The sequence below is a fragment of the Microtus oregoni genome, unplaced genomic scaffold, assembly GCF_018167655.1.
Source record: "Microtus oregoni isolate MIOR12 unplaced genomic scaffold, Mior012 000094F_ref0000399, whole genome shotgun sequence".
Classification (NCBI taxonomy): domain Eukaryota; kingdom Metazoa; phylum Chordata; class Mammalia; order Rodentia; family Cricetidae; genus Microtus; species Microtus oregoni.
The window spans coordinates 4,102,290-4,123,444 of NW_024544707.1; the positions used below are offsets into that span (position 1 = coordinate 4,102,290).

General features: G+C 46.6%; 1 protein-coding gene across 1 annotated transcript; it reads right to left on the reverse strand.

Moving 5' to 3' along the window:
• Positions 1–936: 936 nt before the first annotated feature.
• On the reverse strand, positions 937–10,638 carry LOC121442738 (fibroblast growth factor 16-like). Its single transcript, XM_041644336.1, has 3 exons — positions 10,365–10,638; positions 2,653–2,756; positions 937–1,321 (listed from the first exon to the last, which is right to left on the reverse strand). The coding sequence occupies exons 1-3, from the start codon at positions 10,636–10,638 to the stop codon at positions 1,076–1,078; spliced, it is 624 nt and encodes a 207-aa protein (XP_041500270.1). The 3' UTR covers positions 937–1,075.
• Positions 10,639–21,155: the final 10,517 nt, after the last annotated feature.

A 21,155-nucleotide genomic window follows, 5' to 3' on the forward strand; every position in this document is an offset into this window, starting at 1 on the left:
CCAATAGTGTCCACCCTTGGGGCTCAGAGCCCTCATCAAGTCCCTGAAGAGGGTTCTTCTATGCCCAGTCCTAAACAAATGGTAGCTTTAGTAAGAGCGTTGGTTGAGGCCTTCCTCCCTAATTTTGCAGTAAGTCACAGGACAGAAAAGAATGCTAGATCTGGAAGGCCCCTGGATAATGCTGCCACACTGGATGTTGAAGTCCCCCAGCCCAAGCTGCATGAGCCTGCCATCAGGAATTCTAATGACCTGGATAGAAGGAAGCTGGCCAGCCTTTTCATGCTACTGAATGCACAAATCAATAGAAATAGACACTGGTTTATAATATAAAGACAATTTTATTGCCAATAAAAGCCTTTAATAACTCATTTTTCCTGTTTCAGTAGGACCTTATTCTTTCTGATGAAAATCCAGTCATAGCATCTCTCATTAAAAATAAAATTATTTTGAAATAAATAAATATATAAAATAAATAGCATATACATTTCATAAATAGTTTGTCCTTATGCACAGTATCCATGCTTACATTTTAATATCATTTCCTTACAACCTACCCCATATCTCCCACTTCGGTGGCAGGAAAACTGCATGTCAGGACGAATGAGAGATCTGCAGAGCCAGGGCAGGAATGGCTTGCAGCAGGGCTGGAGCCCCTAGGATTTTCCAAATGACACTTTCCCAAAGCTCTGTAGGTAGCATCTGTGGCAGATTTCTTGGTCTTTCATTTGCACCCCATCTCAAAGTAGCTGGGTAGATTGTGCGGCAAGACAGCCTTGGCCTGTAGTGAGGGGGCCCCTGTTCTTTGTCATGCCACCTCATGGGAAAGAACATGAGTAAAGCAAAAAGTATATACAAGATTCCCTCTGACCCACCCCTCCCCCCATGTCCCTCCCCAAAATAACCCAACCTTGATATACACTTTGAACAAGGGGACAACTGGGTCAAGTTGAACAGTAAGTGCTTCTCTGTTATCTAATTGATAGGAAGGAAGGACTGAAAAGCTATGAGTATAGTGTTTGCAGAGCCAACCACGGCCACAGAGTACACGGGTCACAGAGGTGGCACCAGAGGTCCATTACCTATAGCGGAAGAGGTCTCTGGACATGGAGGGCAACTTAGAAGGATCTACTGGCCTGGGTAAGAAGTGAGTGAACTTCTGGTGTCGTTTAGTCCTGTAGCCCTCCCGGGGTGAGCCGTCTTTATTCAGGGCCACATAATACTGTCTTTCCGAGTCCGAGTGTTTGTACAAGGTGGAGGCATAGGTGTTGTACCAGTTTTCTTCAAATTGTTCCCGGAAAACACATTCACGTGTGAGTTTCTTCTGTGAGGGTGAGAAAATAAAGCAGAGCCCATTATATGACTATTCCTCCATCCCAGTTTGCTGGTGGGGAAAGCCTGAAATAGCAACAGCACATTGAGATTAGAAAATTTCAGTCCTGTCTCCCTGTGTGTCCAAGGAGTCTTTCCTCCACGCAGCGCAACACTCCCACCCACACTGTATCTTCTTCATTCTCCTTCATGAGCCACACAAACATGTTTTGGGTGTGATCTTTCCTGAAGGGACGGAATTTGGAGGAGCTGGCCTTGGCTGGCTCTTTAACCCCAGAATTTCTATTATGGCCTTCCAATGCCCCTCTGGCACCCACCAGGCTCACTTCCTCCTTAGGGCTAATAATGTTTGACTGCACTGAGATTACAGTCACCCACATCAACTGGCAAGCAAAGGCCATGGGTCTATATAAAGCTGCATGGGAGGTGAGCTGTGATCTCTCCTAATGAGCAGCCTGTCAGCTGGAAAGCTCAGAAAAGATCTCCTTGTAAAGCTCCTCCAATCTGGCTACTTAAAGCTGGCAGCTCCTGGGTTTCCTGCTTCTGGCCCTTCTCATACATGATCAGGCCGCCATACTGCTTGCTGGGGTGCCCGATACCGAGTGCTGGGGACAGGCCTATCTCCTAGGTGTCAGAGAAAAATGTGTTCTGATTTCATGGGGTATAGCCAGCCAGAAAGCGTGTTATGTGACTAGAAAGTCTGAGCCAGGATACTGGGATCCCCCAAAAGGGTTAAGGTCAGCAAAGTCACTTACCATGACCCACTGCTGGGCTAGCTTCCAGAACACAGAAAATGTATTGCAGCCAGCCCATTCCTAGCTAGGGGATTGGGGCTGTCACCAGTCCCTAGAACCCTCATTCTTCATTTGTTGGTGTTATTTGGCCTTTGGGGTTCAGCCGATCTGGAAATCGGGGGCTGTGCTTCTTACTGGAAGGCTGGATCTTTTACTGTGTTATTTTGTGGCTGCCCATCAGCTACTGCTCTGGGTACCCATTAAAACTAGGAGGTGCTCTTTCAAAACTTTAATGCCCCCAAGCCTAAGTGGCTCCTGACAAATCAGCATGGCTTCCTGTTATCAGAGCACTAGCGCGTCCTCTAATGGAAAAGGTGAAAGCAAGTATATCATACAAAACCTAAGGTGGAGGGCTGAACGGGTAAAGGTATTCTGGAGCAAAGCCCTGAGCAGCCAGGAACAAGAAGACACCAATCCTTTACAGTCGTAAAAGGTCTTTCAAGTGCTAGGTAAACAATTTTATCCTCTGCTTAGGTTGTCTACACACTGGTGGTAATAGCCTCTGATAAAGAGAAAAGCTGAAACTTACTGATCCATAGAGCTCTCCTCGTTCATTCATTCCTAGGTACAGGCCAGAGTCCACTCCCCGGACGCTGATCAGCCCCACAGCCAAGCTGATAAATTCCAGAATTCCTGGGTCAAAAAATAGAACATCATTCTGTTACTCACATGGAGCTAGGAGAAGGCTGTTCTATGACCTACCCGTCATTTACCCTCAACTATAGGCAGCTTTACCCCCAACTACAGGTAACCCTGGGTATCCATGGAGAATCATCTGATGAATCAGTCTTCTGCAGCGAGAAATGAAAACCTCAGGGAAAGTGCTCAATCTCTCTAAGCCCCAGTTTTTCCCATGTGTAAAATGGGAAACAATCCTTTCCTCCACTTAACACCGCGATTTTCTTCTTTATTTTGCGGTGCCGGGGTTGGAACTTGGGGCACGCTAGGAAAAAGCTTGATCTCTAGGCTCCACCCCCAAGCCCCATAGGTATGCTAGGGTAAAGAACCCATGGGAAGGCTTGCTAACAAACACTCCACAATTATGGCATCAGTGTAGTGGAATACCACACTTTCAAGAAACGGCAAGGCAGTGTTCTCAATGCCAAGCCACCCTCTTCCTCCCTGGCACCCACCTGCGTTCCCTCACTGTCCTCTAAGCTGAAAGCATTTTTTACCCTCTCAGCTGTCATGTCCTTAAAAACCACACAAGGCTGTCAACTGCCTGTAGCTGACTCTAACAAATGCCACACAGGCCATGCACGAAGTTTGTTCACCCTGTTTATGGCTGGAGGGAAAAGTTGGCCTGAAAGCATTCTCTGTTCGCTCAGCCCCAAACTGACAAGCCTGTCAATCTCCTGCCCTCTCTTGAGATTTTAAAGTTGAGCCACGGCTCAGTTGGCAGGTAGTATTGGACTCCAAACTGATTTGGATGTTGTAACTTTAAGGGGAAAGGGAAGAAATTAGAAATGTCCTTTAAACTGACAAGGTTAGAGGTGAAGTTTTGAAAATGTTTTCATTTACCCCATGAGAAAAAAATGAATTATTAAGAGGGTAAAGGGACACAAAAACAAAATAGTATTGAAGACAGTCAGCTAGATCCTTCTTCTTCCTCTTCTTCTTTTGGTTTGGTTTGGTTTTTTGAGACAGGGTTTCTCTGAGTAGCCCTAGCTGTCCTAGAACTCACTCTGTAGACCAGGCTGGCCTTGAACTCACAGACATGCACCTGCCTCTGCCTTCACGGTGCTAGGATTAAAGGCGTGCCACTACTGCCCAGCTAGATTGTTCTTTGCTATTCCTTCCTCTAACCACATTTTCAGCAGAGACCAGAAACTCAACACACTTGTCTGAAAGCATGCACTGAGTTTACACACTTAGCTATCTTTCATGCCAAAAGTATGATTAGTAAGGGTAATATTTTGATATTCTATATGAGAGGTAGAACTTGTCCCAGAAGGATAAGATATTGGAGGCTGTTGGGATGGCTCAGAGGGTAGTAAAAGTGCTTAATACTATGTCTGAAGATTTGAGTTTGATCCCTGGGACCCACATGGTAGAAGGAGAGAACTGACTCCTGCAAGTTTTCCTCTGCCTTCACTTATGCTATGGCACATGCATTTCTCTATGCATTTCTCTGTCTCTCTCTCTCTCACACACAAGCACACGCACACACACACACACTTACAAAATAGATAAATAAATACATAAATGTAATAAAAGTTATTTTTTTTAATGAGAAAGTAGTTAGCAATGCAGTCCAGGCTAACCTTCTGTCTCTATCTCCCAAGGGCTAAAGTAAAAACTTAGAAGCACTGCATTCTGCAATCAGGTTGAAAACTCCAGTGGGAAGTTTTCTCTCAAGTTTTAGTGGCTAGCCTGGCAATGGAGGTAGTCAATCAATCATGGTAGCTTTGGTGGTACATGTTTTTATGGTTCATTCTGATCTATTTGAAGGATCTACAGCTCTGCTACCTGTCTATGGAACACTTGAGGGTTGGTCTTTCGCTTTTCATGTTCAAGTTCTCTGAGTCTTATCCTTAAACTGACTGTTAGTAACTTTTAAAAAGTTGTTTATTATTGTTATTGTTGTATTGCTGTGTGGAGATCAGAGGGCAATTTGGGGGAATCACTTCTCTCTTCCTATCATGGAGTCCAGGGATTGACCTCTAGTCCTCAGGCATGTGCAGCAAGTCTTTGACTTCTGAGTCATCTATCTCATCAGGCTCCTGATTCCTAGTAGCTCTTATAGCACAGTGCAGATTGTTTCAGGAGGAGAATGCCATATGCCTTAACGAAGGAAGGGTAAGACGGTGATGATGGGGGCTAATCAACCATTGACTTAATGAACAGCGATCTTCAATTGCTCTGAAAGAGGTTCTGCCCTTTAAACATTTTAATAAACAACTCATAAGAGGACACAGGAGCGCAGCTTCCCTTAGCACCAGTGGAGACCCAGTTGGAAGGGATGAGATACTCAAGATCCAAAGAGGTTTCAGAAGGTTGGAAAATGGGCTGACTCCAACAGAATAAGCATAATTATAAGCCAATAGAAAGTATCATACCTTGGTCCCCAAAATTAGCTTCACCAGAGATTTGTGTTTGGGGTTTTGTTAAGGGAGAGTGAGCGCCATATGCACACAGCTAACTTCACTCTCCTTAGCTCATGGCCCCTTGTCATAGTTGCATTGTTCTAGGGCTTTTCCGTCATCTATCTCCCTCTTGACATCTCTGTATCATACCACCATACACCTCCCACTTCAGAACTGAACGTAGGGCCTTGGACGTGCCAGGTAAGTAATCTGCCACTATCTACCTAGAACCTGTGTTTTTTCTTGAGAGTGTGTGTACTTTTGTATTTCTGTGCCCTTAACATTTTTTTCTTTTTTCTTTTCTCTCTCTCTCTCTTTTTTGGTTTTGGTGCTGGAGATTGATCCCAATAGCCAGAATATGTTGTGTGTACTTTAATTATATATAAGTCTGCCTGTTTCTACCATGGGGGAGTGTAGCCCAGTGAAACTCAAATAGTAAAGGCTTCTGGGATTTCATTGACCAGTTAGCTCACTTTGTTGGTGATTAACAGGGTTATTGAAAAGCTAATGTAGGGTTGACAAGTGGCTCAGCAGGTAAAGGTACCTGCTTACAAACTTGCCCACTTGAATTCAATTCCAGGGACCCGTGTGGTAGAAGGTCAGAACTTCCCCAAGCTGTCCTTTTGACCTACACATGTGCAGTTGTGGGTGATACACATGCCTGACCCAATCACCCAACACACCCATTCTCTCTCTCTCTCTCTCTCTCTCTCTCTCTCTCTCTCTCTCTCTCTCACACACACACACACACACACTAAAGAAATAAAATATAATAATAGTTTTAAAGTTAAAGTAGGACTGGCAAGATGGCTCAGTGGATAAAAGCAATGGCTGCCTAACCTCCAACCTGAGTTTGATCCTGGGACTCAAATGACAGAAGGAAAGAACTGACTCCTGCAAGCTGTCCTCTGACCTCCATACACTGAAGTTTCTTCTTCCTCCCCAACCCACAAAATGAAAAATAAAATTTCAAAAAGCTAATATAAAACAGGTCAAACAAAAATAAATGTTATCTGGGTGTGGAGGCATATATCTGTACTACTAATACGTGAGGGTCTGAGGCAGGAGGACAGGTAATTCAAGGCCAGCCTGTGCTCTATAGGGGGACCCTGTCTGGAAAACACAAAATCAAAACAAAAGAGCAAACAAACAAAGACCAGGTAAATTGACACACACCCATAATCCCAGGAATTAGGAGGCTGAAAGATGGGGCTCCCAAGTTTGAGGCCAGCCTGGGCTACATAGTGAAACACTGTCTTTAAATCTTTTAAATTTGTTTTTGTTTTTGAGACATGGTCTTATGTAGTTTGGGGTGGCCTTGAAATTGAACTCTATGCAGCTGAGGATGACCTGGTCCTGATCCTCTTGCTCCATCTCCTAGGCAGTGGTATTACAGATTGTGCACCTTGATGCCTTTTTAAAAATGAAAAATATATTAAAACCTAGTATAAAATAGGAAACAAAAGTGGGGGTAGGCTGTATTCAGAGAGCGCTAGTTACTAACATGAGAGAAGGGCCTGCTCTGCCACTCCACTTGGTCCAGGCAGGATCATGCTGGGGTTCTGTGTCTGGTTCTACTGTGCCTAGAGAGGGTGTTGGAAAAAAAATGTAGAGTGGCCTATCTGGCAAGACGATCCCAAGCCATACTTTGATTCTGTTCTGGGTGTTAAACTCTGAGGGGTACCAAACCATGCTACTAACCATCTTTGCTTTGCTAAGGCAGCTCACCTCTGAGCCTCTAATCACAGCAGTTGCCCCTTTCTCGAAGGATCCCATGTCCCAGACTACCCTGAGCTCATTAAGTAGCAGAGGGAAGCCTGTGATCTCACTTCCAGAGACCTGGTGTGAGAACAAATCATGAACCCAAGAGGTGTGGCCATTTGAGTCACCAGTTTTTTTTCTCCAACTCTCTGTGAACCCTGATGCCAAAGGACAGATCATACAGGATGTTGCTTGGGTTGTGTCCAGTAACAGGGGTCTCCAACAGCTGGAATCATCCCTGCCCAGCTGTCTTTGGGCATCATTTGCCTTTGCCAACTTTCCTATTAGTTGGATTCAGACTGTGGGAACCCAGTGGCACATGATGATGGAACAGATATTTCTAAACCTTCTCCTGAATCCCAGCCAGCATGAAAGGTGAGCGAAAACAAGCCATTTTCATATTTTCTCAGCTACAGCTGGACAGGGGTGTTAACAGCCGAGCGTTGAGGAAAAGTATTAAGTAGACAAAGTTTGTCATCGGTTCTCACCCCTTCGAGGCCCAGGACCTCCATCTCCTCTGCCTCATCTTGACCTGCCCACCTCATGCTCTGGCATTTTCTCGACAGTTTCCAGACTCTTCTTACACCTCCCTCCCCAGGGTCTCAATCAAAATGGATCTATCCTGGGCCCCACTGTTTCAGGACCTTGCTAGGTGACTGGCTAATGTGTCATTTAATCCGGTTCCCTCAGCCATCCTGTCAGACCATCAGGGCCAAGACAGTGCTGCCCTGGCCCTCGGCCAAACAAGAACCAGATCGCTCAACACCCAAAGCGGCTGCAGCAGCCTGCTCCATCCCACCTGGCAGGAGGCCTCTCCTCCAGTCTGGCTCCCCAGCCCTGCTCTGTCAGTCCACAGGTGCCCCTCAGGAATGTCAGGCTCCCTATGAAGCTCATGTAAATGCCACCAGCCAGGCGGGGACTGAAAGACTCCTGGCTACTGACTGCAGATGGAGAGCAGGGAGCATGTGCAGTGCCAACAGGTTATTATTTGGAGTCGGGGCTGCACTTGGGCTCAGCCTGACTTGTTTAGAACACATGGATTCCAGGGTAATCCTTGGGGGCCCTGCTCTCCAATTACAACAAATAGCTATTTACTTTACATGGCCTTCGGAGACTCCCTCCTCCCCCCAAGCAGAAATCTATAATATTTTATATCTTAAGTCTGGCCTACTTTACCCTGCTGGAATGTTGACTGCTAAAGCACTTATGGAATGTTAAAGTTTCGATTTATTGAATACTCTGGCTGATTAACTCAAATGTGGAGGGCGGAGAGTGTGAGCAAACTCAAACACCACCTCGTCTTGTGCCAAATGCTAAACGGAGTAAGAGTGTGTTTGAAAGTTGGCAGGGGGAGGTTACGAAGAGACAGCTTTGACCAGTTATCATTTCCTTTACAGGAAATACACGGATCTGCCAAGAAATCAAGGAAGGAGGAAAGGGAAAAGGTGATGTGGAGGTGGTCTCAGGAAGTTTGTTTTTTCTAAAAGGCCAAACCCAAACTGAATCAGTCAGTTAAGCGGCAGTGCAAACATCCCCTCCTCCGCCAGCTTTACTTCCTCTGGTTTCTCCTTAAACTTAACACCCTTAGCAGGTATGGGAGATGAAAAGAAATCAAGATGTGTCTTTAGGGAGGCAATTAAAGACCACTTATCCCAAGAGCCTCTTACTGATTTATGTTGGCCTTGTAGATTATTGGGCTCAGCTTAGGCAGAGTCAGACAAACATAGCAGCTGGGAGAAGTGCACATTTCACCAATTTCATTACCCCCCTCCACATTTCACTATCATTTCAGGACTTCGCTTTTACACATATACATATAAACACACATGCACATATATGCACTTCTTTTATGTATGAACCAGTCCAATATCTTTAGGTTCTTTCTGGGAGCCTCTGAGTTCAGGGTGGGAGTCCCATTCCTTAGGAAGAGGAACAAAAGGGGACTTCTAAATCACAAGTGATGGAAGGGAAAGAAGCCAAGTTAACACTCCCTCTCCTCCCACCCCACCTCATCACCCTTTTGAGGACCTGCTGCAAGTTTATACAGACACCTGCACCCCTCCATTACCCCTCCCAACCTACTGTACTCCAGCTCTCGTTGAGTGCATTTTTCCAAGATGACACAGACCTCATTAGGGTTCCTGCCTGCTCCCAGCAAGGAAGACCAACCCTGGTCCTAGTTGTTTGCTACGCTTGTCCTGAGGCTGGCCCTCGTCTGCCCCCCCCCGTCTGCCCCCTCCTCTGCTCCCCTTTTCTTTTCTTTCCTTTCTTTTGTTCAAAACTGAGCACTCCAGATGCAGCTCTAGAAAAGCATGTAGAATGGGAAGATGGGAAGGATGGGGGAAAAAAACGAAGCATGTCCCGCTTGAGGGTAGTCGTAGAAAATACCCTTCTCGCATTACAAGGACCTTGGGAGGAAGCAGAGGACATTGAAAGATGGAGGAGACAAGGTGACTTTCACAGCACCTGTTTGATGGCTTAATAGAGAATAGGAAATTGAAAATAAAAATAGCAAATTGTTGAAGAGGAAACAGAAAGCTAAAGATTTCTATCGCGGATCAAGGTTTATATTAATCGCATAATTAGTTCTGAATGTAGGCAGGCAGCTGGGTGCTCTGAACAGTTTGTATAGTTCCGGGCAGGCGGAGGCAATCCCGCTTTGGAGATTAGACATTTCCTGTCCTGGGCTCAGGGGACACCTGTTTCTGGGGCTGGCAGTGGGCTCAGGACAGTTTCCTCACGTGGGCAAGGAGTTAGTTCTAGGCAAAAGATGCCCAAGACTTGTGTCCTTCTGCGATGGGTACCACGAGTTTTTCCTAGATTCTCATGTAGCCGGTTTATGCCATGCTGCCTGGACTGGCTCCTACTCTGGCCTGAGCCATCCCAAGGATGGCCAGTGCCATGGCTACAGGGTCCCGGCTGGATAAAAGTGATCCGGGTGCGGGCCGCCAGCCACCACGCCCGTGGGCCCTGAAGGCTCCTGCTCTGGGTGATCAGCTGCGATGGGCCTGACACCCTCGAGGTTCCGCCAGCCGCAGTCCCCTTGCCTCCTAGGCAAGGATTCCCACTCCTCTCCTGGCTCCACCTGCTTCCATCAGAGGCCCGACGTTGGGGTTCTCACAAGGAGCCCCTAGGTCCCGAAGGAGGGAGGGTGGAGCGGGTGGGAGAGGCCGCACCGCAAGGCGCCTCCGCCCCCTCCGGGGAGCGTCGCGGGGCATGGGGGCCCCAGGGTCGCCGCGAGGCTTAGGGCCCTGACACTGCGTCCCGCCCCGACGGGTCCGGACAGCACCCGGCCCACGGAGGCTCAGCGGGCCCCCCTGCGCGACGTCCCCAAGCTGTCGGCTCCCCTGTACGCGGTCCACCCGCCTCCCTCTCCTCCTGGCTGCGTCCTCACCGAAGCGGCTGTGGTCGTGGCGGGTGCCGTGCACGGTGCCATTGGGGAAGATCTCCAGGTGGAAACCGGTGCGGCAGTAGAGCTGGCGGCGCCGCAGGATACCCTTCAGGTGGGCGAAGTCTGTGGGCGAGCCGCGCTGCAGCTTCCCCTCGATCTGGCCCAGGCGCTCGTTCAGAAAACCCGGGGAGTCAGCTAAGGGCACGTTCCCCAGAGACGAGGAGAAGCCGTGCAGGTCCCAGTCCAAGGAGGCAAAGACGCCCCCCACCTCCGCCATGACGGGGCTGGCGGCCGCGCGGGCTGAACCGGGGCCGCGGGGCGCGAACTGCCTCTCCCCGTGGCGGGCGCGGGCGGGTGGGCGGCGCTCGCTCGCTGCGAGGCTCCGTGCTCTGCCCAGCTGCAGCACACGTCTGTTCGCGTCCAAAGAACTTCTTAGCGGCGGGGAGCGTGGGGCAGCGCGCTCCTGACCTCGCTCTCAGTTAAAGTGCGGCTTCCCCTCCGCATCCATCTCTCCTGGCCTCTCATAGCTGGCTTCGTGGAGCTATCAGATGCAAACGGAGGATTCTAAAGTATGAAGTTTGTCCGTTAGAGATAACATCTCATCTTTGGACATAATTTTTATGGTATAAACCGTGCCTTCTTGTATTGACAATCTTTCCGTCAATCTGTCATAAGCTTTAGACAAAATCCGATTGTCACATTCAGCAGTTTTGATTCTCTCAGTTAATGTTTCATTTCCTACAGAAAGGGACTGAAGATTACAATCCAAATCAGCTGTTCCCTCTTCCATAGTAATGAATTTCTCCTTAATATCAGCCACTAATGTTTTAGTTCCTACAGAAAGGGACTGAAGCTTACAATTCAAATCAGCTGTTCCCTCTTCCATAGTAATGAATTTCTCCTTAATATCAGTCACTAATGTTTCAGTTCCTACAGAAAGGGACTGAAGCTTACGATCCAGATCAGTTGTTCCCTCTTCCATAGTAATGAATTTCTCCTTAACATCAGCCTGGAGAACTTCAAACTGATTCTCAATTGTTTTTAAGCATTCAATCTCTGCCTCAAGAATCCTGGATTCGTCTCATAAAGACTTTATCATATTTCTATTATCAAACCATTTAGTGGCAATGAAAACTACGAATCCCAGAAGGATCCATAGATGTGGGGTGATAGACACCTCTTGTAAAATCTCCCACGTGGTACAATTAAAAAAACTGTTAAGTTCTTGAATACTAATGTGTTCAGACATTTTATTTATAAAAGAAAAAAATTTTTACCTGCAATGATCGGTTTCTGCCAGTGATGGTCTCTGTGTTTTTGGAGCCTGTCCTGGAACTAGCTCTTGTAGACCAGTCTGGCCTCGAACTCACAGAGATCCACCTGCCTCTGCTTCCCAAGTGCTGGGATTAAAGGCGTGCGCTACCACTGCCTGGCCGGCCTCAAACTCACAGAGATCCACCTGCCTTTGCCTCCCAAGTGCTGGTATCAAAGGCATGCGCCACCACTGCCCGGCCAAGTCACTTTGTATCAGACCAAATCTGCCGCTGTGGCAGCTTTTGTTGCAAAACCGCAGATACTTGAGCTTCTGCTAATTCAGGCAGTGGGGTTCCGCTGCAAACTTAGCCAAGGCAGGCAGAATGGGCCTGTGTGGCCGAGTATGTCTCGCACTTGGCACTGGGGCCGGAGTCACGAACTAAAAAACAGCACCCGGGAGGGTGCTGTGTTAGCTAGCGGGCTACCCGCTTGAGTCGGGGGCAAAATAGCCCACGTTGGACGCCAAAATGTAATGGCGTAAACGAATGCAGACAGATTGTAAAAATATATATAGCTTTAATGGCGAAATAGACTTACAGAACCACCGTTCCTGCGGAGACCAGGAAAGCAGAAAGAGACAGCTGGGAACATGCTTGCCAAATTTATAGGCCAACATTAGCCCGAGGCGAACACGCCCCCTAAGGGGCGAGACTTATCCCTACACCCTGCTCTGTTTTGTGGGCCACATGTACATGCATGCATGTGTGTGCATGAGCTTGTATGCTCATCATTCACAGGTGACAGCTGAGAAACACATTGTTACTCAGTGTACTTGATGCTATAGAAATGAAGCCCAGCATCTACCCTGCTTTCGGAGCTTCCTAGCTACAGCTTTCCCTCAGGACAGGTTGTATGAGCCTCCTCAAAACAAACATGGCTAGAACGGATAACAGTCAGCAACGGCATATAGTTAAGACAGTAGACACAGGACAGCAAACTATCTAGGAAGAAACTGTCATTTTGATAGAGGTGGGTTATAGTTCTAGCTGCTGCTGCAAAGGCACTGTATGTGGCTTTGGCTGAATTATTCATTACCTGTGGGTCCCTGCTGTTCTACCCGTGAAAACATAGGATTGAGCTAGATCAGTCTATTTCAAACTTTTATTTCATTTATTTAATTTTTTTTTAGATGAAGCAACCAAAAAAAATGAAGTCTCTGGAGTCTGGTGTGTAATCCCAGTGTGTTTAGAGACTAAAACAAAAGGTCTGCAATGAATTCCAGACCAGATTGGGAAACTCTGTCTCAGAATACAAAAGCACAGGCTAGAGAGATGGTTCTATGGGTCAAGTGCCTGCCAGGCAAGTATGTGAACCTGAGCTTGAACACCAAGCATTGATGTAAAAACCTGGATCCCGAGAGGGAAGGAGACAGGCAGTTCCTTGGACGTTCCAGAAAACCTTGCTAAATGGTGAGCTCCAGGTTCCGTGAGAGACCGTGTTCCAAGAATATGGTAGAAAGAGGAGCTGGAATTACAGCCATTTGTGAGCTGTCATGTGGATGCTGGGAACCAAACCTGGGTCCTCTAGAAGAGCAGCCAGAGCTCTTAATTGATGAGCCATCTCCCCAGCTCTGTTTTCTGTCCTGGAAACCTTGGCACCACTGCTGGCCTAGGAGTGGGTTGTGGGGGGGAGGGGGCTGTTGCAAAAAGCCTCAGTTTGAGGCACTTTGAGGTGGAATCTGGAAAGTCTAGAAGCTGACTGGAGATAAGGGTCTAGGAAGGGAACTAGTCTTAGGGAAGAGCAGCAACAGGTGGCAGGGTGTGTTTAACAGTATGTTAGAAATGAGCGAAGTGAAATTATTGACATGACTAAATAGGAAGTGTTAGCATGCATAAATCATAGGGTCAAGTCCTGACATGGAAAAAGAAAAAAGAGAGGAGGGGGAGGATGTAGGGGAGAGAACAAAGAAGGAAATAAAGAGGCGACAAGAGGGGAAAAGGCAGAAATGGATGAGTGCTGATTACCTTTTCCTATAGGAAACAAACAAATATAATGTCTGGAATTGGAATACATAAGAATTTAAAATTCCAAAGGACTCATCCACAAAGTTCCTAGTTGGGAAGCCCTCGCCTATGATCTGGATGAATTTAGGTACCTAAGGATCTATCCTGAGCCTCAGACACTGAGGGGGCAAGATGAGAGTCCAGTTATAGGGACAGAAGCAGTCATACATCTGTGAAGGAAGGGACAAGGGAGAGCCCAGTTACTGGATCCAAAATTCTTTTTTTTTAAAAAAAATTCTCATCATGCAGTGCTAACTGGCCAGAAACTCTCTATGTAGCCCAGGCTGCTCTCAAACATAAAGATCCACTTGCCTTGCTTGCCAAGTGCTGAGACTGAACTTAGAGATCAACTCAGAGCTATCAAAAAAGGGTTTGCCTAGGATGCGTAAAGCTTGGGGTTGTTGGTCTCTAGCACCAAGATAAAAATAAAACAAAATAGTTTTAAAAATATTAACAAATGAGTCTTAGATGGTGAGTTATTGATGGAGAGCTCGGATCTTCCTCTGATTCTTAACAGAACATATCCAAACGTTAGAGTTTGGATTTTAAAAATCCCCCAAAGGCTCATGTGCTGTGGGAAAGTAGTAGAGCCCAGTGAGAGGAAGGGAGGTTACTGACAGTCTACTCTTGAAGGGACAGTGGAACTTCAGTCCCGCCATGTGCTTTCTGGTTCTTTTTTTTTTTTTTTGAGACAAGCTTTCTCAGTGTAGCCTTGACTGTCCTGAAACTCACTCTATAGTCCAGGCTGGCCTTGAACTCACAGAGATCTGCTTGCCTCCGCCTACCACGTGCTGGAATTAAAGGTTCTTTTAAAACAATACTTCTCCTGGGCATATACCCAAAGAATGCTCAATCACAACACAAAGACTCTTGCTCAACTATGTTCATAGCAGCTTTATTCATAATAGCCAGAACCTGGAAACAACCTAGATGTCCCTCAACTGAAGAAAGGATAAAGAAAATGTTAACATTTACACAATGGAATATTACTCAGTTGTTAAAACGACATCAAGAAATTTGAAGGCAAATGATTAGAACTAGAGAAAATTCATACTAAGTGAGGCCACCCAGACCCAGAATGATAAACATGGTATGTACTCACTTATATGTGGATATTAGATGTAAAGCAAAAGAAAATCATTCTATAATCAACAGACTCAGAGAGGCTATGCAACAAGGAGGGCCCAAGGGAGGGATGCATGGATCCCCACGGGAAGGGGAAATAGAGGAGATCTTCTGGGTGGATTAGGGGTGGGTAGAGAGGGGAACCTGAGGGATCAGGTTGGGGGGTGGATGGAGGGGGAGGGTACTAAAAGAGATGACTGGGAAGCGGGGAGCATTTCGGGGTCAGGTAGAAACCTGGTGCAAGGGAAACTACCAGGAATCTACAAGGATGACCTCAGCTAAGATTCCTAGCAGTAGTGGAGAGAGTGCCTGAACTAGCCTTCACCAGTGATCAGACTGGTGCCTACCCCAATTGACATCAGAGAGCCTTCATCCAGTGACTGATAGAAACAGATGCAGAGATCCACAGCCAAACATTAGCCCAAGCTCAGGGAATTCTGTTGAAGAGAAGGCAGAAGGATTGTGGGAGCCAGAAGGGTCGAGGACATCACAAGAAAACCTAAAGAAACAACTAACCTGGCTAGCAGGGGCTCACAGGGTATGAACCAACAACCAGGGAGCCTGCATGGAACTAACTTGTATGTATATATCTGACAGTTGTTTACTGTGACAGGTTGGTTTACTGTGTGGGACTCCTAACAATGGGAGCAGAGGCTGTCCTTAACACTTTGACTGGCTCTTGGGAACCCATTCCTCATGCTGGATTGCCTTGCCCAGCCTTAATACAGGGGGGATGTTTAGTCTTATGGCAGCCTGATATGCCATGCTTTGTTGATATCCATGGGAGGCTTGTGCCTTTCTGAACAGAAACAGAAGAGGAGTGGATTGAGGGAGGTTATGGAAGGGAGGCAGAGGGAGGAGATGGGTGGAGGAGAGTGATAAAAACTGTGGTCGGGATATTAAATCAATAAATAAATTGTTTTTGGTACTCTTTGTGTGTGTGTGTGTGTGTGTGTGTGTGTGTGTGTGTGTGTGTGTAGGGGGGTTGCACACATGTCATGGTGTGTGGAAGACAGAGGACATTTTCTGGAGTCTTTTCTCTCCTTCCACTTTTGTTTTGATGCAGGATCTCCCTTGTTTCTGTGATGCTGAGTACTGACAAGCTGGCCTGAGAGCTGCCAGCTGATGCTTTTGTTTCTGCCTTCCACCTGTTCATTCAAGTGCTAGAATTACAGATGTTCACTACTGTATCTGGGTTTTTCTGTGAGTTCTAGGAATTGGACTCAGGTCACTAGGCTTGTAGGGAAAGTATATTGACCTGCTGAGCCATCTTGCCCACCTGCCCTTTGTATTTAAGAAAATCTTATTTTTTTTTTGTTTTTGTTTTTTTTGTTTTTTTGAGACAGGGTTTCTCTGTGGCTTTGGAGCCTGTCCTGGAACTAGCTCTGTAGACCAGGCTGGTCTCGAACTCACAGAGATCCGCCTACCTCTGCCTCCCGAGTGCTGGGATTAAAGGCGTGCGCCACCACCGCCCGGCAGAAAATCTTATTTTTAAGATTGCATTTTTACTTATTTGTAGTGAGGAGGTGAGCAGGCCTGCTTTTCGTCCTGCCCGGCTCCTGCATGGTTAGCTTTATACCTGAAATAACAACAAACAAATTGTATTCATTTAAACACTGCCTGGCCCATTAGCTCTAGCCTCTTACTGGCTAACTCTCACACATTCATTTAACTCTTTTCTAGTAAATTGTGTAGCACCATGGGGTGGTGGCTTACCAGGAAAGATTCAGCATGTCTGACATGGTGGCTGGCTCCATGGCGTCTGACCCACTTCCCTTCTTCCCAGCATTCTGTTCTATCTACTCCACCCACCTATGTTCTGACCTATCAGGCCAAGCAGTTTTCTTTATTAATTAACCAATGAAAGCAACAGGTAGATAAAGACCCACCTACATCACTTATTTATTTATGTGGACATATGTGTGCCATGGTGTATATATGGAGGTGAAAGGACAAGTTTCCAGAGTTGGGTTTCTCTTTCTATCATGTGTGTGATGGATTGTTTTATGCCACCTTGACACAAGCTAGAGTTATATGAAAGTGGGGAACCTCAGTTAAGAAAATGCCTCCATATATTCCTCTGTAGAACATTTTCTTAATTAGAGATTGATCAGTAGGGTCCAGCACATTGTGGGTGGACCATCCCTGGACTGACAGTCCTGGGTTCTATAAGAGAGCAGGCTGAGCAAGTTATGTGGAGCGATCCAGTAAGCAGCACCCCCCTCTGGCCTCTGCATCGGCTCCTGCCTCAGGGTCCTTCCCTGTTTGAGTTTCTGTCCTGACTTCTTCCAGTGATGGACAGTGTAAGCCTTTCCTCCCCAAGTGGCCTTGATCATGGTGTTTCATCACAACAGTAGCCCTAAGACAACGTGGGTCCCAGGGATAAAAGCTGGGCCACTAGGCTTGGCAGCAGGAGCTCTTATCTGCTGAGCCATCTTGCCAGCCCTGACTTTGACTCTGGATGAGATGAAATGTTTCACATCGCCGTGCTGGGCTTCATGTCATTGCCATCTGGCACCCATACCAAAGACTAAAGAGCCATGGGTCTGCCCGGTCATGGACTGGAAGCCCTCAAACAGCGAGCCAAAAATAGTCCATTTCTTTTTGCAAGTTAAGTATTGCAGGAATTTTGTTGTACGGAGGGAAGCTTGATAAACACACCCAGAATCTGGGTTTTCTAAAGATGGAGAATAAACCCATCAGTAGTGATAGGTGGCCCTAGGTCAATAGGACATATTGCTGGACATATCATCAGAATGTTACCCAAACCAGCACCTATGGGCACACTGTTGCTCTAAATCTCCACAGCAGAGTTCTGAGGGATACACTTGCTCAGCTCCCCAGTCTTCCCCATCACCCCCAGAAGGGAATATAAAACTGTCCTTGCAGGGCGTTAACTTCACTGGCTCTTGACTGTCTGGACCTCCCCTAGCCCAGGCCTTTCTTGATTAGCATCTGAGGCCCACAGTGGAGGATGAGGTCAGCCTGGTGTGAGATGAGATGACAGTGTCACGGCTTGGCTGCCCATAAAACGGCTGTGTTTAAAGCTAAAGTTTGTACTCTCATAGTTTACCCAAGGGGTTATGTAATACAAAACCTTGACCATGAAGCTATTTGTAAAACTGCGACTTTCGCCTGAACAGAGCACAGTGTATGGGAAGATTGGGCACTGGGGAGGTAAGCATGGTTCACATGATGCCAGGGTTGGGCCAACACTGAACGGTTGTCTTGATGTGATAGAGATCAAATATTCTGCAGATACAAAAAGCTTCATCTTCTCAAGATTTCCAAAGCAGAGGGTGTTTGACCTACTGACCTCGACCTGAAAAAGGAAAGAAAAAAAAAAAGAGAGAAAACCCAAGTGGAAATTGCTCAGCTTCTTAAACTATAAGTGGGGCCAGCTGGCTGCTTACTAGGGGTGGGATAACTTGCCCTCCAGCAAGGGTTTGGAGCTTGGCCATCCAGAGGAGTGACAGTCTTGGAATCAGATACCATAATTAGTATACCTCAGGCTCTCTTGGAGTCCACGAGAGAATTTGTAGAAGGCATTATGTATCAGATAAAGGCTTGAGAAGTACTGGATGTGGCATGCTCGTAGGCTTGGCTACTTGGGAGGCAGGGGTAGGAGGTAATCTCTAGAGCCCAGGAATTTGAGACTAGCCTGGGCAACACAGAGAGACCTACCCCAGCTCAAACAACAACAACAATAACCGCGACAATGAAGAAATCAGGCCAGGTGCAGTTGTGCATGTCTATAATCCGAGCACACAGAGCCAAAGGCAGGAGACTCAAGAGTCCAAAGCCAGGCTGCCTACAGAGTGAGACCCTGTCTCAAAATCCAAAACAAAGAGATGCTGGACAGATCTCATTGTGGATCTATCTCTCATCAGCAGTGTGACCTTAGGCAAATCCCTGAATCTTTCCAATTCTATCTCTTTGGCTGGAAAATTGAAGCAATATTTCAAGTTAGCTCACAGGTGATTGTAAGGCTAAAATATAATATATGGTATGTATATTATATGGACCATGTAAGCTACATACATGATCTGGCAATTTCACAATGAGTCAATAATAAACACTGTAAAGGCCAGAAGAGGTTGTTGGATCAGCTGGGACTGGAGTTCCAGATGGTGATAAGACAGCATGCAGGTGCTAAGAATTGAACCTAGGCCTCTGGAAAATTAACCAGTGCTCTTAATTGCTGAGCCATCTTTCCAGCTACTTTACTTCTTTCTAGACACAAGGTTTTACTGTTGACAGATTCCTTTGATTCTTTTTCATTCCCATAATTGCTCAAGATAAGAAAGTGGGAGTTTTGTTTGCTGAGACAGGAGCTCTCTACTTAGCTCAGGTTGGCCTCAAATGAGCAATCCTCCTAATTCGGCTTTCCAAATGCTGACATTAAAGGCATGCACCATGCCAGACTTCTGGCACACTTCTTGAAAGTGTGGCCTGTCCTTTTGTCTCTGGTTTCGCCCTAATCTTTGCTCACGCATAGGCTTCTCAGTAGAAGGCACTCTCTTGTCAGGCATGCTAACTGAGTACACCACACCCTATGTTTGTTTTCCTAGGAAATCCCATGACCAAATGGGATGGAGACACAATGAAGCCATGATATAAACCCCACTACACATGCCTAACTATGCTGCCACTATCCTTTCCTTGTTTGGGAGGTGAGCTAGCCTGCTGATTTGCTGACAACGTTGAGAGTATGGGGTTGGAATCGCTCAGGCTCCTTTCAACACAATCCCTCTCACAAACAAGTGAGCCTTTACTCTTCCTTTGCACCTCAGTGCCACCTCTTCCTCTCCATCAGGAAATGTCTCTTCTTGTGTGGGGATGGTTTCTTCCCTTCTCCTTAGCTCATTTTAGCCATCATTCCCCCTTTTCTTTCATACCTTCAACCTACCATGCACTTTCTTTACTGATAACTGCAGGAGTTTCTTTTTTTCTGAGACAGAATCTTACTATGTAGTGAATGTTGGCCTCAGACTTGTGATCCTCTTGCCACAGCCTCTTGATGCCCGGAAGGCACTCGCTACCATGTCCAGCTGCAGGAGTGTCTTTTAATTCTTTTAAAGGTTTATTTTTCCTTATGTGTACGAACGTATTGCCTGCATGTATGTATGTGCACCATGTGTGTGCCTTGTGCCTGAAGAAGTCAGATGTGGGTATTGGATACCCTAGAACTGGAGTTACAGATGGTTTTGAGCTACCATGTGGATGCTGGGAACTGAACTCAAGTCCTTTGGAAGAACAGCAAGTACTCTTAACTGCTGAGTCATCTCTCCAGTGGGGGGTGGGGGGTGGGGAGGGGGGTGGGGGTTGGTGGTCGGGTTCTCTGTGTAGCCCTGGCTGTCTTGGAGCTTCCTCTGTAGACCAGGCTGGCCTCACACTCAGTGACCTGCCTGCCTCTGCCTCCAAAGTGCTGGGATTAAAGGCATGTACCAACAAGCCCACCCTGCAGGAACTTCTTTATTGGCTTTCCTGCCTATAATATGGTCTTTCTCCACTGCAACTGAGTGGTCATCCAAAGACATGTCTCAGCACGTGGGAATTCATCCATTACTTGCCACAATACAGCAGCACAAATTATAGGGAGTGTAGTGATATATTTTATTCCATCCAATTCCTGAACATCATCCAAATTGCAAGAGATATCAGGCTCTGTAGACTAGGGTAGAATTCTGTCTGCCTCAAGAAGACTTTCCTTGGGGAATAGTGCTAGGGATTGATGGATTTCAGTCAGCTGCAGAGTTCTGAGTCATTACTGTGTAATCACTCTCTGTGCTTGGGGACTAAGATCCAGGGCAAAAGGACAGAAAACTGCAGGAATGGGACATCTCTCTGTCTTTGTATTGTTTCTAGTTTTGCATTTATAAAAGATGCTCTTGCAATGGAGCCCAGGCTGCTCTTGAGCTTACCATGCTCCTGCCTCACCTCTGGAGTGCTGCTAGAACTGCAAGTGTACTCCTCACTTGGCTTCTTTTTCTTTCTGGAATATCTATTATACTGTGAGACTCCCCTCTGGTGAGGCCGATGAACATCTATTAGCTACTGAGTTCCCCTCTTTGTGACAGAGAAAGACACTGAGCAGGACCCTGGTTTCAATCCCAAGCACACACACACACACACACACACACACACACACACACACACACACAGAGAGAGAGAGAGAGAGAGAGAGAGAGAGAGAGAGAGAGAGAGATAAAGGAGAACTTGCTTACCTTGATCCTGGTGTTAGGAATCATGTGCATATCTCATCTATGAAGTATCTTTTGTCTTTTGAGATATGATCTCATGTAGTCCAGGTGGCTCTACTGTGTAGCCAAGGACTGACATGGTTTATTTG

Bases quoted from the DNA above. Each gene is read 5' to 3' on its own strand.
- LOC121442738 (XM_041644336.1), bottom strand. From the start codon at position 10,638: ATGGCGGAGGTGGGGGGCGTCTTTGCCTCCTTGGACTGGGACCTGCAC. The intron at 2,757-10,364 runs GTGAGGACGCAG...TTTTTGACCCAG, and splicing joins CCACGACCACAGCCGCTTCG to GAATTCTGGAATTTATCAGC. The intron at 1,322-2,652 runs GTAAGTTTCAGC...TCACCCTCACAG, and splicing joins GAGGAGAGCTCTATGGATCA to AAGAAACTCACACGTGAATG.